Consider the following 14,757-nt stretch of genomic DNA (forward strand, 5'->3'; position numbering starts at 1 on the left):
GCAGAGGTCATTTCATTAGCCTTCTTGGCGAAGTGAGGTGTTACAAGTTATTACATTCGGCACATTGAAAGTCGAATTTGATACTGAACTTCGCAGAACTAGCAGCCTTGTCTTCAGGCTCGAGAATCCGAAGGCCGAGACGTGTTCATTCCTCAGCCGCAGTCGCAAGATCAAGAAGTTAGCAACGCGCTCAACGCAACATCAACAAATTTTACTCCTCGACCGAGCTCGGCAGACGAGTTGGCACTCCCCGCATCAACCGAATGATGTAGTTAGCTTATTAGTTACTCGGCCTGCGCACCACATAGACTTTGTAATTTTTAGAATCAATACTAACCCTCTCTTCAACATGAAGCGGCTATACCTAACCCTCTCTTCAACATGAATCATGCATGAATTCTTCAAAGTGCATTGTGCATGAATTCTTCGTCAACGTGAATAGTGAATGAATTCTTAATTCATTCGTAATTAAGTATATATTGTTTGCGAAAGGTGAAACGTGACAGATTTGATTCTGGACCTTATAATTAACCATACCAAGTGCTGTCAAGGAATTTAGACATTAACTCCAGCCAATGATCACGGTTTTATTTTGCCATTAGATTACTAGATTATATTAGATTGCATGTTTTAGCATCTCCATAACATCTTTTATTAGTTTAATAATTCTTCCGGCGCCATGGGACTTGGTTTGATATTCTCCCACTTCTCACTTAATATTCATTTTTATATGATCCGTGTGAACCACACTTTGAAATGCTTACGTCTTTAACTGAAAATTAACCTCAAAGCACTGTTGAAATATGTACTAATTACAGCGAAATTTAAAAAAAAAAATCACACATTACATTGGACATGTAGTTAAACTAAAATAATATCGATATTAGTTAATAGCGAGCGCTGTACTTTTTCAAATCTTTGATAAGCACCGGAAACACTACATATTAGTTGAAATCATTTCGTGGCCAATACTCTATAAATGTGTCTAAATCACTTTGTTCCCTAAAACTAAAGAAATACTGAAGCACTGAGTTGTGGTAGCAGACCAAGTGCCCGCCACTGTTGGTATTCTGTTACTAGTTAGCTTCCTAAAATAGACACATCAAGTTAGCTTCCTAAAGTAGACATATTTTTAACCTTTTTATAACCTTAATAGTTTTTGTATATCTTGATGATCTGGAGTCCTTGCAAGAGCAGGAGAGACTACGACTCTTGAACTGTGACATGACTAGGTATTCACCGAGGAAAATTCTGCCTCGCATCTCTAGCAAGATTGTCGCCAGGGCCAGAAGCAGCTTTTCTCGACAATCGAGTCGGCATCTCCGCTTGAGAAATTCTCTCAATCCAGTTTAAGTACTTCCGCAGTGATTCCGACCCAAGTTATCACATTACGCATAATCAAAATGCCATGGCATTGTACAGCACAATGACACATGAATGAGCAAGATGTTCCCATCCACTCTAGAGGGACCCACCATGAGATGGTTCTCAGATTTGCCAACCCCTTTTTTTCAATTGTATGAAAGCGAGCCGACATCTTCGCACAAACTTACTCAGTGAACTGCATCTAGAAATGTCATAAAGCGATATTCAGCATGGCCGCTCGAAACAAAGATGAAAGTCTCAGGGCCTCCTTAAAGTGGTTCCATGATGAGTTGGCTGAAGGGGAAAGCCTAACGACAGACTCGCTGCCATGGCTTTTAAGCAGGGACTCTACGTCCACTCACCCTTTTTTCAGAAGCTGAACAAAAAGAAGTATGGCTACCTTACCTTGGTGGAGTGCTTTGACGTGACAGATGACCTCACTGACTAGGATGATAAGACCCGAAAGCTGATCCTCAATCATGATCACAACAAAAAACCTAATGGGAAAAGGGAAGATCGTGACATTCCACCTCCCTCTCCTCGTCGGGATGACAAGAGAGGACGTAGAGACAAGCCAGCCTCATCCATGTCAAGGTAATACACTGCCTTGAACACTACTATCATCAACATCCTTCACAGCATCAGGGACAAATGTTACCTTTCCTCAAAGTGTCCAAAGCCGCTCCTGGAACATCTAGCAGAGAAAAGGTTGAACAAATACTGTTCCTTCCACCAATGTACTAGTCACACCACTCGAAACTATAGTACTTTGAAAGACCACAATTGAAGAGCTTCTTGCACCAGGAATGAGGAATCTGTTAAAGGGAAAGACCAAAGTTAGTCTGACTAGCACAATCTTACTGATGATGAGGATGACACAGCAAATAAGCTACCATCAGCATCAACTGCATCTATGGAGAACAGGACATGCCCAAGTAAAGAAAACCTGGCAAATCCGAGCAAAGTTAGGGGATTCCGACAACCTTGACGTCAGACTGACTAAAATAACCTTTTTTTTTTTTTTTGTCAAAACTACACGTAGTTTGATTCTTCTATGACATGGGAAAATATGTAGGCTATCTGTTTTGATTTCAATTACAATTAATTTAAACGTCGTAGTCTGTGTGAGGACAAGTCCATAAAGAACGCATCTGCTCAACGCCTCACAATAGGCTATTGTCAAAGATGATCCCAATGTTGTGGCAAAAAAAAAAAAAAAAAAGATGATCCCAATGTCAAACCTACATTGCATCATTTTTTAAAGTAAAACTACACTATTGATTTGATTCTCCCCAGAGATATGTAGGCAATCCTATTTGAATTCAATCACACCCTCTTATCAATTTACAATATTTAATTTAAATATTTGATTACGCTACAACTTTTGTCTATTTATTCATACTTTTCTTTTTTGCATTATAGGGTATGCCCTAAAATCTCAAATAATACAAGCTTTGAAACTTCGCATAATTGCAAGTCTAAAAATTCAAAGTGATAATGTCAAAGAAGTCTCTTTTAGCCCATTTCATAGTATTTAGTTAACAGTTTCAGAGGCTTGAGCCGTATTAAGCGCGGTTATGATAGGTTGACTACCGACAAGGGGGACATGACCCCTGACCCGAAAATCCAATGCACGATCCAGCCTCCCAAAAGTTTATGCAACCAAAGGGTTGTGAGTTATAACAATCAAAACTTTGGCTCTACGCTATTCAATGGAATAATGGAAAGGGCGATTTGAAAATCATCTGAGGGGTGGCTTTGAACTCCACCATAAGTATGATTACTTCCATCCCAGACCAGCTTACTAAGTCAAGTACGTTATGTGGCACCAAGTGTCTAAGCAGGTCCGAGTAAGGCATCCAAACTAAGAAATCCTCAAGAGAAATTTTATTTCAAATGAGCCCCGATACACAGAAGTACCTTAGCCACGTCAACTAAATGTCGTCCAATCGGGAACGCTCAGGTGTGATGCATAAGGTTTAACTCTCACAACTCAAATCCCACAAATTACAAACCCTAAACCAAACGAGTAGAGAACCCACAACAAACAGAGAATGTTCTCCCAAATTGTTCTCTAATTCACAAATTTATTTTCACCAAATTGCCAAACAAAAGAGCCATGTGTTTGCCACGCATTCATGACTCCGAAACCCAACTAGAGAAAACTCTCTAAAGCAATGGTGACGACACTGTAAACTAAACCCTAATCAAATAGGTAATTAATAAAATCTCTCCACCAAACAGGGAATCCAACCAAGAGGTAATTAATAAAATCTCATCAAGTTTGTTAGTGAGGTTATTGGTTTCAGCATTCTGATTTGATAGCTCTTCTCGTATCCTCCTGTACTCATTAACCAAAAGAATGAACAAGGCGAGTGAATTTCATAACTCAAACAGAGATTTTGATGAACTCAGAGAATACTATGTTTATTTAACGTATTCACTTACCCTCTTTCCAGGTTCAAGTCCAACCGCTGTCCTGCAGTAACTTTGTCGATTTCATACCTGCATCACAATGAAAACATTTGCACTGTGATAACGATTATAGAAAGCAAACACATATTCACATGGAAACAGACAAAAAATTACAGTAACTCCATTGATCAGACCTCAATTCACTCCGCATCTTCTCTATATCATTCCGAAGTTTTTCAGTCTCGTGTTGCAACAAAGAAAAATGGTGTCCCTGCATAGAACCAATGGCAGATATTTAGTGTAACTGAAAATTAGATACAAGTAGCCATGCATTCATGTCTACTGATGTATACGTGATCTTGGAGACGACAACATCAGTTGAAACCCAAAATGCAGTCCAACTAGAAAACCATCAATGATTTGGCGACTTTTATACACAGGAAAAGCGCAGATAAAAACCAATTACAAAGCTTATTATAGAAACGTCAATCAGGCATAAAGTTCGCATACAAACGAAATAGTAAAAAGATTTGAACGGCAACTAGAACAGAATCATCCACAAATCGACATATCAGGAAAAAAAAATTCAACAACTAAACACAAACCACGATCTCATGGTAATGACTAACGGAAAGAGCTGTTAAGTACCTGCGCACTTTGAATTTCGGATTTGAATTTGGACAAGTTGGATTCTTGGATCATCTCCGTCTATAAACAATTACGCAGAACATACATTCAAATACAACCATCATGATTTGATGAACGACAACATACACAGACGTAATCATTAAACGGGAAGATTAGAGTACACATGAAAGCTCCTTACTTTCTGCATCTCTCCTTTTGTAACAAATGAATGAGACACATTTTCCAAGCTGTCATTCAAAACTTCAGTAATGGCAGATGTTATTGCCTCCGCGTGCTTCGAGGGCACGCCTTGTCCCTCTAATCTCCTAAGAGCAGTTCCACCGTGGTGTATTACCCGGTGGACTGGCGATGGAACAGGGCCAAATAGGCCCGGGGATAAGGTCCAGCGTATGCTAGCCCGAGGGACAGGCCAGGCCCGAGCGACAGGCCCGGCAGGGATTGCCAGCCCGAGAGCCCGAAGGGAATGTGACGTGGGCTGACGTCAGGACGATGTCAACCATAATATAAAATTAATATAAATATAAAATATTAATATAAATTTAATAAATTAATAAAAAATTTTAAAAAATGAAAACCTAGAACTGCGGCTCGCCGGAGTTCGTCGCTGATACACCCACAGACAAATGGCAAAGACTAAACCCAAGGATTTCAACTCGAAACACATAAAAAACCAGATAATAACTCAAGCAATTGAAGTAGTGCAACAACCTCATCTGGGTTTGAGCAATGGAAGCTTGAAGCTCTCGGCTTCAATGGTGGATCACCCAAATGGTGCTCTAATGATGCATGCAAGGATATATTCGAGTTCCTCTCAACCACGGGATTGAGATTTCAAAGTTTGTTTGTTTGATTTGCTTCAGTTTCGAATAAGAAGAAGGATGAAAAGGAAAAGGAAGGATATATGGATCGGAATCTGAGCTTATGCCTTGGCGTTGGTCCATTTTGTGATTCGTGTGTGTGTGTGTGTGTGTGTGAGAGAGAGAGAGAGAGAGAAGGAATAGGAAAAGGAAGAGTTTCTGGAAAAAAAACAAAAAGAAAAGGAAGTGTTGTGGAAAAAAGTTGAAACGGAAGAGGAGTAGGAAAAAGGCAAAAGGAAAAAAATTAAAAATTATTTTGTATTATTTTATAAATTAAAAAAATACTAATATTTTATTATCAATTGACAAGGCTATTTAGTGTAGGGGTGGAGATGCAAAAGGCGATTACTGTTCATTAAGGGCAATTATGATTCACCACGTGGATTGAATAGTGAATTCCCTGGGGAAAAGTCTCTCACGCTGGAGTTGCTCTAACCTAAACACAATTCAGCATATAATAAACAACAATTACAACCTCTCTAATCTCACTGTAAATTTTTCATCACTTGACTTTGCACAATCATGCAATTTTCAAAAAATTCAAATTACCATATTTCTAAAGAGAAAGCGATTCGATTACTTACCAACGCTAATGTATCGACGACAAACAACCGCCTTCCATTTGATTTGACCAGTTGAGAAGTCAGCCTGCAATCCAAATACCTGTACTCCAACGACGGAGACACCGCTTTCGAGGCACCACCGGCCCCTCCGAAACCGGATAATCCGATCCCCGACCCGGTCCCCAGTTGGGCTGACCCGTCTGCAAGCCGCGGCTGCGGCCATTCGAATTCGATTCCGCACCTGATTCCCAAATAACAAACAAATTTAATGGCAAACATGTGGCTCTTCCAAAACGTAAAACTAAATGGAAGGTGACAACCGCTTAGTACTACAGCCTAGTGGTATTCCGTTTTACTTGTAAATGAGAGTTTTTGAGTTCGATTCTCTCCAAAGGTAATTTTAAACCACATTATTGCTAGCTCTTTGTTAAACTTAGCCCACTTCCTCACACTTAGTGTAGATAATATTGTTTATTAAAAAAAATTAAAAGGTGTTAAAAAACCACACTAGCGGGAACTTGGCAATTTATAATAATATAAGAAGAAAATTGGCCAAAATAAACGTATAGCCGGAAATCGGCAGTAGGTACGAGTTCAATGGAGAATTGACAAAAAACTCGGCTCATCAGAGAGCAAAAGCAGCATATAAGAATTCGTCATTTTTATCACATTTACATTGTAATGACTTTGCCTTATCTTTCACTTCTTTTTATGACATTTCTTAAGATTACAAAAGCTAAAAAAGAATGGACCCTTTCCCAGTTTTCCCCTATTGGGATTTGTCATCGTTAACTATAGAACAAGTTTACTTTAAGATACGAAGTGCCGCAAGACCGACAGTAGATATCGAAACAAGAGAACCTATATGTGCAGTATTTTATGACATCGTATTTTGCTGCTTAAAATAAAAAACAAAATCAAACAGTAGCACAAATTTTGCATATAAAGGGCACCATAATATCTCGTCCAACTTAGCAACATTTTGAGTTGCCCTACCACTTCTACCAATCATACCCACAAAAAAGGTGAAAAAAGGAACAAAAGAAACGCACACAATATGGATTCTCTTCTGCAATCCTTGCAGCCCTTACAATCCATGACACCACTCCTATTCCTCCTTCCTCTAATTTTCCGTTTCCGGCGAAGACCCCCGTACTTGCCCGGCACCAAAGGCCTACCCCTCATTGGTAACATGTTAATGATGGACCAACTAACCCACCGGGGCCTTGCCAAGCTGGCCAAGCAATACGGCGGCATATTCCACTTTCGCATGGAGTTTTTACACACAGTTGTCATTTCCAACCCTAACGTGGACAACAAGTCCTCCAAGTCCAAGACAACATCTCCAATTAACCGTGTGTAAAAACCTCATGCGGAGGTGGAATATGCTGCATAGTAGAAGTGGTAGGCAACTCAAAAATGTTGCTAAGTTGTAAGAGATTGATATATTGGGGCCTTTTATATGCAGAATTTGAGCTACTGTTTGATTTATTTTTTATTTTGGTGCTATTGGGTCAGCTATCTAGAATTAAACTAATTCAAGGATTTGTATTTTCTGACTTTGCCTTTCTTTTTTTAACAAATAATAGTATCTACACTAAAATGGTGGAAGAGCGGGCTAAATCTTACAATGGGCTTGTTATAATAATGCGGTTCAATTTTGCCGTTGGCGATAATCAAACCCAAGACCTCTTACTTACAACTGAAAAAAAATATCATTAAACCGTAGTACTAAGTGACTTATCTTTAATATTGTTGGTTTCTTTTTGTCTTTAGGATAAAACCCTAATTGGCTGCTATACCTAACCCTCTCTTCAACATGAAGCGACTATACCTAACCCTCTCTTCAACATGAAGCGGCTATACCTAACCCTCTATTCAACATGAATCATGATTGAATTCTTCAAAGTGAATCGCGCATGAATTCTTCTTCACGTGAATAGTGAATGAATTCTTAATTCATTCGTAATTAAGTATATATTGTATGCGAAAGGTGAATGGTGACAGATTTGATTCTGGACCTTATGATTAGCCATACCAAGTGCTGTCAAGGAATTTAGACATTAACTCCAGCCATTGATCACGGTTTTATTTCGCCATTGCATGTTTTAGCATCACCATAACATCTTTTATTAGTTTAATAATTCTTCCGGCGACATGGGACTTGGTTTGATATTCTCCCACTTCTCACTTAATATTCATTTTTATATGATCCGTGTGAACCACACTTTGAAATGCTTACGTCTTTTAACTGAAAATTAACCTCAAAGCACTGTTGAAATATGTACTAATTACAGCGAAATTTAAAAAAAAAAAAATCACACATTACCTTGGACATGTAGTTAAACTAAAATAAGATCGATATTAGTCAATAGTGAGCGCTGTACTTTTTCAAATCTTTGATAAGCACCGGAAACGCTACATATTAGTTGAAATCATTTCATGGCCAATACTCTATAAATGTGTCTAAATCACTACATGACTTAGTTCCCTAAAATTAAAGAAATACTGAAGCACTGAGTTGTGGTAGCAGACCAAGTGCCTGCCACTGTTGGTATTCTGTTGCTAGTTAGCTTCCTAAAATAGACACATCAAGTTAGCTTCCTAAAGTAGACATATTTTTAACCTTTTTATAACCTTAATAGTTTTTGTATAATCTTAATGATCTGGAGTCCTCGCAAGAGCAAGAGAGACTACACCCTAGTTTGGTACTGAGGTGATTCTGAAAAAAGTGGTTCTCAAAAAAAGATGGGAGCTTTTTTATGTTTGGTAAACATTCAGCTTCAGTTTTTTTTCACAGTTTTGGGTGAAAAAAAAGCCAAAAACACAAAGTTGCAAAACCTAGCTTTGAAAAACCAGCTTTTTTCACATCTGTTTTACATAAAAGTTTATCAAACACTATAATACTGTTTTTTTTTTTTTTTTTCAAAAGCACTTTTACAAAAAAGTTTACCAAACACTCTGTTACTTTATTTCACAACTGCTTATTCTTATAGCACAGCAGAAGCAGTTTTTCTTCAAAACACATGACTAGGTATTCACCGAGGAAAATTCTGCCTCGCATCTCTAGCAAGATTGTCACCAGGGCCAGAAGTAGCTTTTCTCGACAATCGAGTCGGCATCTCCGCTTGAGAAATTCTCTCAATCTAGTTTAAGTACTTCCGCAGTGATTCCGACCCAAATTCTCACATTATGCATAATCAAAATGCCACGACATTGTACAACACAACGACACATGAATGAGCAAGATGTTCTCATCCACTCTAGAGGGACCTGCCATGAGATGGTTCTCAGATTTTCCAACCCCTTTTTTTCGATTGTTTGAAAGCAAGCCGACATCCTCGCAGAAACTTACTTAGAGAATCGCATCTGGAAACGTCATAAAGCCATATTCAGCATGCCGCTCGAAACAAAGATGAAAGTCTCAAGGCCTCCTTAAAGTGGTTCCATGATGAGTTGGCTGAACGGGGAAAGCCTGACGACAAACTCGCTGCCATGGCTTTTAAGCAGGGACTCTACGTCCACTCACCTTTTTTTCAGAAGCTGAACAAAAAGAAGTATGGCTACTCTACCTTGGCAGAGTGCTTTGACCTGACAGATGACCTCACTGACTAGGATGATAAGACTTGAAAGGTCCTCAATCATGATCACAACAAAAACCCTAATGGGAAGAGGGAAGATCGTGACATTCCACCTCCCTCTCCTCGTCAGGATGACAAGAGAGGACGTAGAGACAAGCCAGCCTCATCCATGTCAAGGTTATACACTGCCTTGAACACTACTATCATTAACATCCTTCACAGCATCATGGAAAAACGTTACCTTTCCTCAAGTGGCCAAAGCCCTTCCCGGAACATCTAGCACAAAAAAGGTCGAACAAATATTGCTTCTTCCACCAATGCACTAGTCACACCACTCGAAACTATAGCACTTTGAAAGACCACAATTGAAGAGCTTCTTGCACCATGAATGAGGAATCCGTTAAAGGGAAAGACCAAAGTCAGTTTGACTGGCACAAACTTACTGATGGTGAGGATGACATAGCAAATAAGCTACCATCAACATCAACTGCATCTATGGAGAACAGGAGATGCCCAAGTAAAGAAAAGCTGGCAAATCCGAGCAAAGTTAGGGATTCCGACTACCTTGATGTGGACCATCCTCAAGTGTCGTCAGACTAACTAAAATAACCTTTTTTTTATCAAAACTACACGTAGTTTGATTCTTCGATGACATGGGAAAATATGTAAGCCATCCGTTTCGATTTCAATTACAATTAATTTAAACGTCGTAGTCTGTGAGGACAAGTCCATAAAGAACGCATGTGCTCAATGCCTCACAATAGGCTATCGTCAAAGATGATCCCAATGTCAAACCTACATTGTATCATTTTTTTTAAAGTAAAACTACACTATTGATTTGATTCTCTTGCCTGGAGATATGTAGGCAATCCTATTTGAATTCAATCACACCCTCTTATCAATTTACCATATTTAATTTAAATGTTTGACTACGCTACAACTTTTGTCTATTTATTCATGTAAACACGAAAAATTCCTGAAAACAAGAGACAAGAATACGTGTACAAAATATATTTTTGTATTAATGATTTTTTAGGGTTACAATCTTTTTGTAATTTGGTCATCTGATTCTATCTTCGTAGGGTGTAGGTTTGTGGATGAGTTGTTGATCCAAAGGGCCGTCGGGGCTTAATCTAAGGATGAACAGTTGATGAATGGATCTTCAAGGGGCGTTGGGCCTGATCTTGAAGAATGGGTGTATGAGTTTGTTGAGGTTGTTGATCCAAAGGGCCGTTGGGGCTTGATCTTAGGATGAACGGATGATGAATGATGAATACTTTCTTCAAGGGGCCGTCGGGGCTTGATCTTGAGTTGGTGGAAGTTCTTCAAGGGCCGTTGGGGCTTGATCTTGAAGGTTGATGGATGAGCGGATCTTCAAGGGCTTTTGGGCTTAATCTTGAAGAACGATTGGATGTGTGGATTTGTTGAGGTTGTTGATCCAAAGGGCCGTTGGGGCTTGATCTTAGGATGAATGGATGATGAACACTTTCTTCAAGGGCCGTCGGGGCTTGATCTTGAGTTGGTGAAAGTTCTTCAAGGGCCGTTGGGGCTTGATCTTGAAGGAGGATTTGACGAAGAACGAAGAGTGCTTTATTGATCCTTCGGGATTTGCTTGAGAGCTTTAGAGTTTCAAGGATTGAAGGTTTTGGTGTAATGTAAATTCCTCTTTCTTTCTTCCTTCCTTCCTTTCTTCCTCCCTTCCCCTTTTTTTTCAAATGAATGTCTTGGCTTCTATTTATAGAATTCTAAGACTTGATTTTTGGATTTAAATAATCAGATGAAATAAATCATTTCTGCCAGGTATTGACACGTGTCCTATTTGATGACTTTTCCAATTTATTTCGATTTTTCGTTGAATCACATGCTACATGTAAAATTTATGTGACACGTGAGCGTTGAAATTTTAATTATTGGTCAACATTCATTTCACCGAAATTTTGATGTCTACAAATGCCCCCACTTCAAGGCGCGTCGTAGACATGTGTTTGTCACGTGTAGAAGATGCGTTTTGAAGTCCCTTAATGTAGATGTCAACCCAAGGGCCGTCGAGGCTTGATCTTGAATTAGGTTGGAAATTTCTTCAAGGACCATCGAGGCTTGATCTTGAGTTCGACTAGAAAATTTTCTGGTTTCCTCCAATCGTTGATTTTCCGCAGGCTTAATCTTGAACTGGGCTGGAGGATTCTTTTGGTCTCCTCCGAAGGTCTGAACTTACTCCTTTTATCTGGAGTTGAATTTGATTCAAGGGTGGTAAACACTTGATTTTGAATCAGACTTGTGATTTCTTCAATGGCCATCGAGGCTTGATCTTGAATTGGAAATAAGACCATGAGTGGTTTCAGGATTCAGACACATGGCAGGCAAGCACGAGGTGGAGGTGATGACCTGTTTCTTTGTTCAATCTTTCCAATTCGTATTGAAGAGGGTAGATCGGAAGACTGACTCCAAGTGCCGGCTGATTGCTCTTTTCACTTTGCCATGCGAGTAATAACAAGGACAAAGGAAAGGACATGAAGAAAGCATGATATGAGATACCTTTGCTTTTGAAGAAGCAGCGAATGAATCAGCACATATATTTGTTGTGCTTGTCTCCACATGCTTCGATGTATCATTTTCACTTGCCTTACTTGCTCCCTTTGCAGAAGTGGTATTTCCTTATGCAGGTTTGGCATCTTCTCTTGTAGTATTTGTTCCTGATGCAGGAGTGGAATGCAACCTTTGCATTTAAATGGTGCTTCAAAACATTACTTCTCAGCGACGATGAATACTCGAGAGCAATGCAAGGTAAGCAACCAGGCAAAGGTTCCAGGCAATCAGTTCCAGGTCGGAAGTTTGATTTCAGGTTCCGACTGATAACTCTATTTCCCCTTGTTCTGCAGGTAAGAGCAAAGGTAAAGGAAAAGACAGGGAAAAAGCATGATATGAGATACCTTTGCTTTCGCCCTTGATGATATGAGATACTTTTGCCTTGGTGTCATTTGTTTGCAAGGGTATTCCCGGAGAGGAAGAAAACTGAGCATTTTGAGATGCTTTGTTGGGAGTGTACTCTCGGAGGTGAGGAAGAGTTGGGCATTTTTTTTTTTTTTTTTTTTTTTTGTAGGTCTGCCTTGCCATAAAAGATGAAGGTCGACATATATAGGGATTTCCCAATAGCAAGTGGTGGTACTGTTCCTTTACCATTTTCGACAATTGTTGGGTAATTGAAACAATAAGATTCACGCGTTCTCAACTTTGTCATAAATCTTTTGACAAAGTTGCACGCGTTTTCTGAAAAGCCGAGATTACGGCTTTGTCACCCACGCTTGTCAGCAAAAGTGTGTAGCTGGGATGATGACCTCCACGTGTTTTCAACTTTGTCAGAAATCTTTTGACAAAGTTGAACACTTTATCTGAAAAGCCGAGAGACCTCCACGCGTCTTCAACTTTGTCAGAGATCTTTTAACAAAGTTGAACGCTTTATCTGGAAAGCCGAGATTGTGTCTGAAGAGTTGGCGAACTTTACGCAGGAAAATCCGGCTTTGAAGAGTGGTGTCTCTTCAATTCTGAATCGGTGATTGTGTCGTCTCTCCTTTTATAGAGATGATCGATCACCTCTAACATGCACACTTTGAAGATTGCCCATTTATGAAAATCGTCTCTAGCGTATTTTGTTTTAACGGCCCTTTGAGATTTTACTCCATCCAATCCTTCTCTTTTAACACATTTGAAAATGGTTAACCCATCTAACATTTGCTTAGATTTGAGCATCAGCAGTGATACGGGCGCGCCGCGTCAAGGTAATGTATGGCGCCCGTCTTTCTTATCTTCTAGTGGCCCTCTTACAGGTGAAGACTCCGTGATGAAGGATGCAACAACAGCTACAATAGTAGCTCGGAACCTCCTCACTCCTAAAGATAGTCAACTGCTTTCAGGACGGTCCGATGAGTTGGCCGTTCAAGAGTCCCTAGCTCTCAGTGTTCAGTGCGCGGGCTCTATGTCCAACATGGGCCAACGCCTACTGGCTCGATCCCGTCAGGTTGAATCATTGATGGCAGAGGTGGAAAATCTCAAGCAAGAGATCAAACAGCTTAAGCACGAGAATAGAAGTTTGCACGTGCTTGCAAATAATTATTCGACAGGCATGAAGAGAAAGCTTGATGAGATGCAAGAATCTCAAGGTCGAATTCAAGGTGACCGTCAAAGGCTTGCGTCTTTCTTCCAGAGGCACCTTTTTCCTGCGTCATCTAGCGTTCCACCAAGTATTGGGGCCTCGAATGATCTATCTTTGGTGCCTCCCGCTCCTGGAGTTTGGCCAAGTAGTGGGGCTTCACGTGAACAACCTTTGTGAAAGCTCCATCTTTTTTTTTTTTTTTTTTTTTTTTTTTTTACGTACTTGTAATTTCTCGGAAATTAATGGACATGCTTTATTTTATTCAGTGTATTATGCTAAATACAGATAAAACATATACATCACCGAGATTTTTTTTTTTTTTTTTTTTCGGTGGCGCTGATCCACCAAAGTTTTTTTTTTTTTTTTTTTTCGGTAGAGCTGATCCACCAAAGATTTTTTTTTTTTTTTTTTTTTTTTTTACTTTCATCATTACTTCCCAACATCATCATTTCATTTTACTTTATTTTATTATTTTTTTATTATTTTATTTTATATTTTTTTTATTATTTTTTTTTTCTTCTTTCGGTGGCGCTGATCCACCAAAGATGTTTTTTTTTATTTTTATTTTTTTTTATTTTTTTTATTTTTTTTTTATTTTTTTATTCTTTACTTTCATCATTATTTCCCAACATCATCATTTCATTTTACTTTATTCTATTATTTTTTATTCTACATCGTCATTTTTTTTTCTTTATATACTGATCTGCAAGGTTGAGGCTGCCAAACCGACGAAGAACCCAGGAACGCATAAATTAGTGGTGTAGAAAGAGTGGTGTTGTGCAAAGATTGCAAAGGGATTTTGCTGTGTAATGCCTTTTGGTCATAGTCTTCCCTTGGTAGTGACGTTGCCGTGCCTCTTGCCGTTGCTTGGAGCTTGTTGCAGTGTGTCACTTTTACCGTTTGGGGTTATGCAAAAGACTGCAGCGAGTTTATGCTGTGTAGTGCCTTTTGATCATAATTTTCCTCGGTGGTGACGTTGTTGTGCCTCTTGCTGCTCCTTGGAGCTTGTTGCAGTGTGTCACTTTTACCGTGTGGGGTTGTGCAAAAGACTGCAGCGAGTTTATGCTGTGTAGTGTCTTTTGATCATAATTTTCCTCGGTGGTGACGTTGTTGTGCCTCTTGCTGCTGCTTGGAGCTTGTTGCAGTCGTCACTTTTACCGTGTGGGGTTGTGCAAAAG

At 39.4% G+C, this 14,757-nt stretch overlaps 1 protein-coding gene across 1 annotated transcript; it reads right to left on the reverse strand.

Moving 5' to 3' along the window:
- Positions 1 to 3,546: 3,546 nt before the first annotated feature.
- Positions 3,547 to 7,033, reverse strand: LOC103938036. The gene is made up of 7 exons (XM_048575232.1): positions 6,903 to 7,033; positions 5,870 to 6,089; positions 4,607 to 4,909; positions 4,429 to 4,488; positions 3,975 to 4,051; positions 3,814 to 3,870; positions 3,547 to 3,706 (listed from the first exon to the last, which is right to left on the reverse strand). Exons 1-7 carry the CDS (start codon positions 7,031 to 7,033, stop codon positions 3,562 to 3,564), a joined length of 993 nt encoding a protein of 330 aa, XP_048431189.1. The 3' UTR covers positions 3,547 to 3,561.
- Between the last annotated feature and the right edge of the window lie 7,724 nt (positions 7,034 to 14,757).

Source organism: the organism of the source record quoted next, unplaced genomic scaffold (assembly GCF_019419815.1).
Source record: "Pyrus x bretschneideri cultivar Hongxiangsu unplaced genomic scaffold, Pyrus_bretschneideri_v1 Contig8, whole genome shotgun sequence".
NCBI lineage: Eukaryota > Viridiplantae > Streptophyta > Magnoliopsida > Rosales > Rosaceae > Pyrus > Pyrus x bretschneideri.

Coding starts and splice junctions, on each gene's coding strand:
- LOC103938036 (XM_048575232.1), bottom strand. CDS start 7,033: ATGAGGGGTAGGCCTTTGGTGCCGGGCAAGTACGGGGGTCTTCGCCGG. Junction 4,052..4,428: donor CCGAAATTCAAAGTGCGCAG/GTACTTAACAGC, acceptor GGTTCTATGCAG/GGACACCATTTTTCTTTGTT. Junction 3,707..3,813: donor GACTTGAACCTGGAAAGAGG/GTAAGTGAATAC, acceptor TAATGAGTACAG/GAGGATACGAGAAGAGCTAT.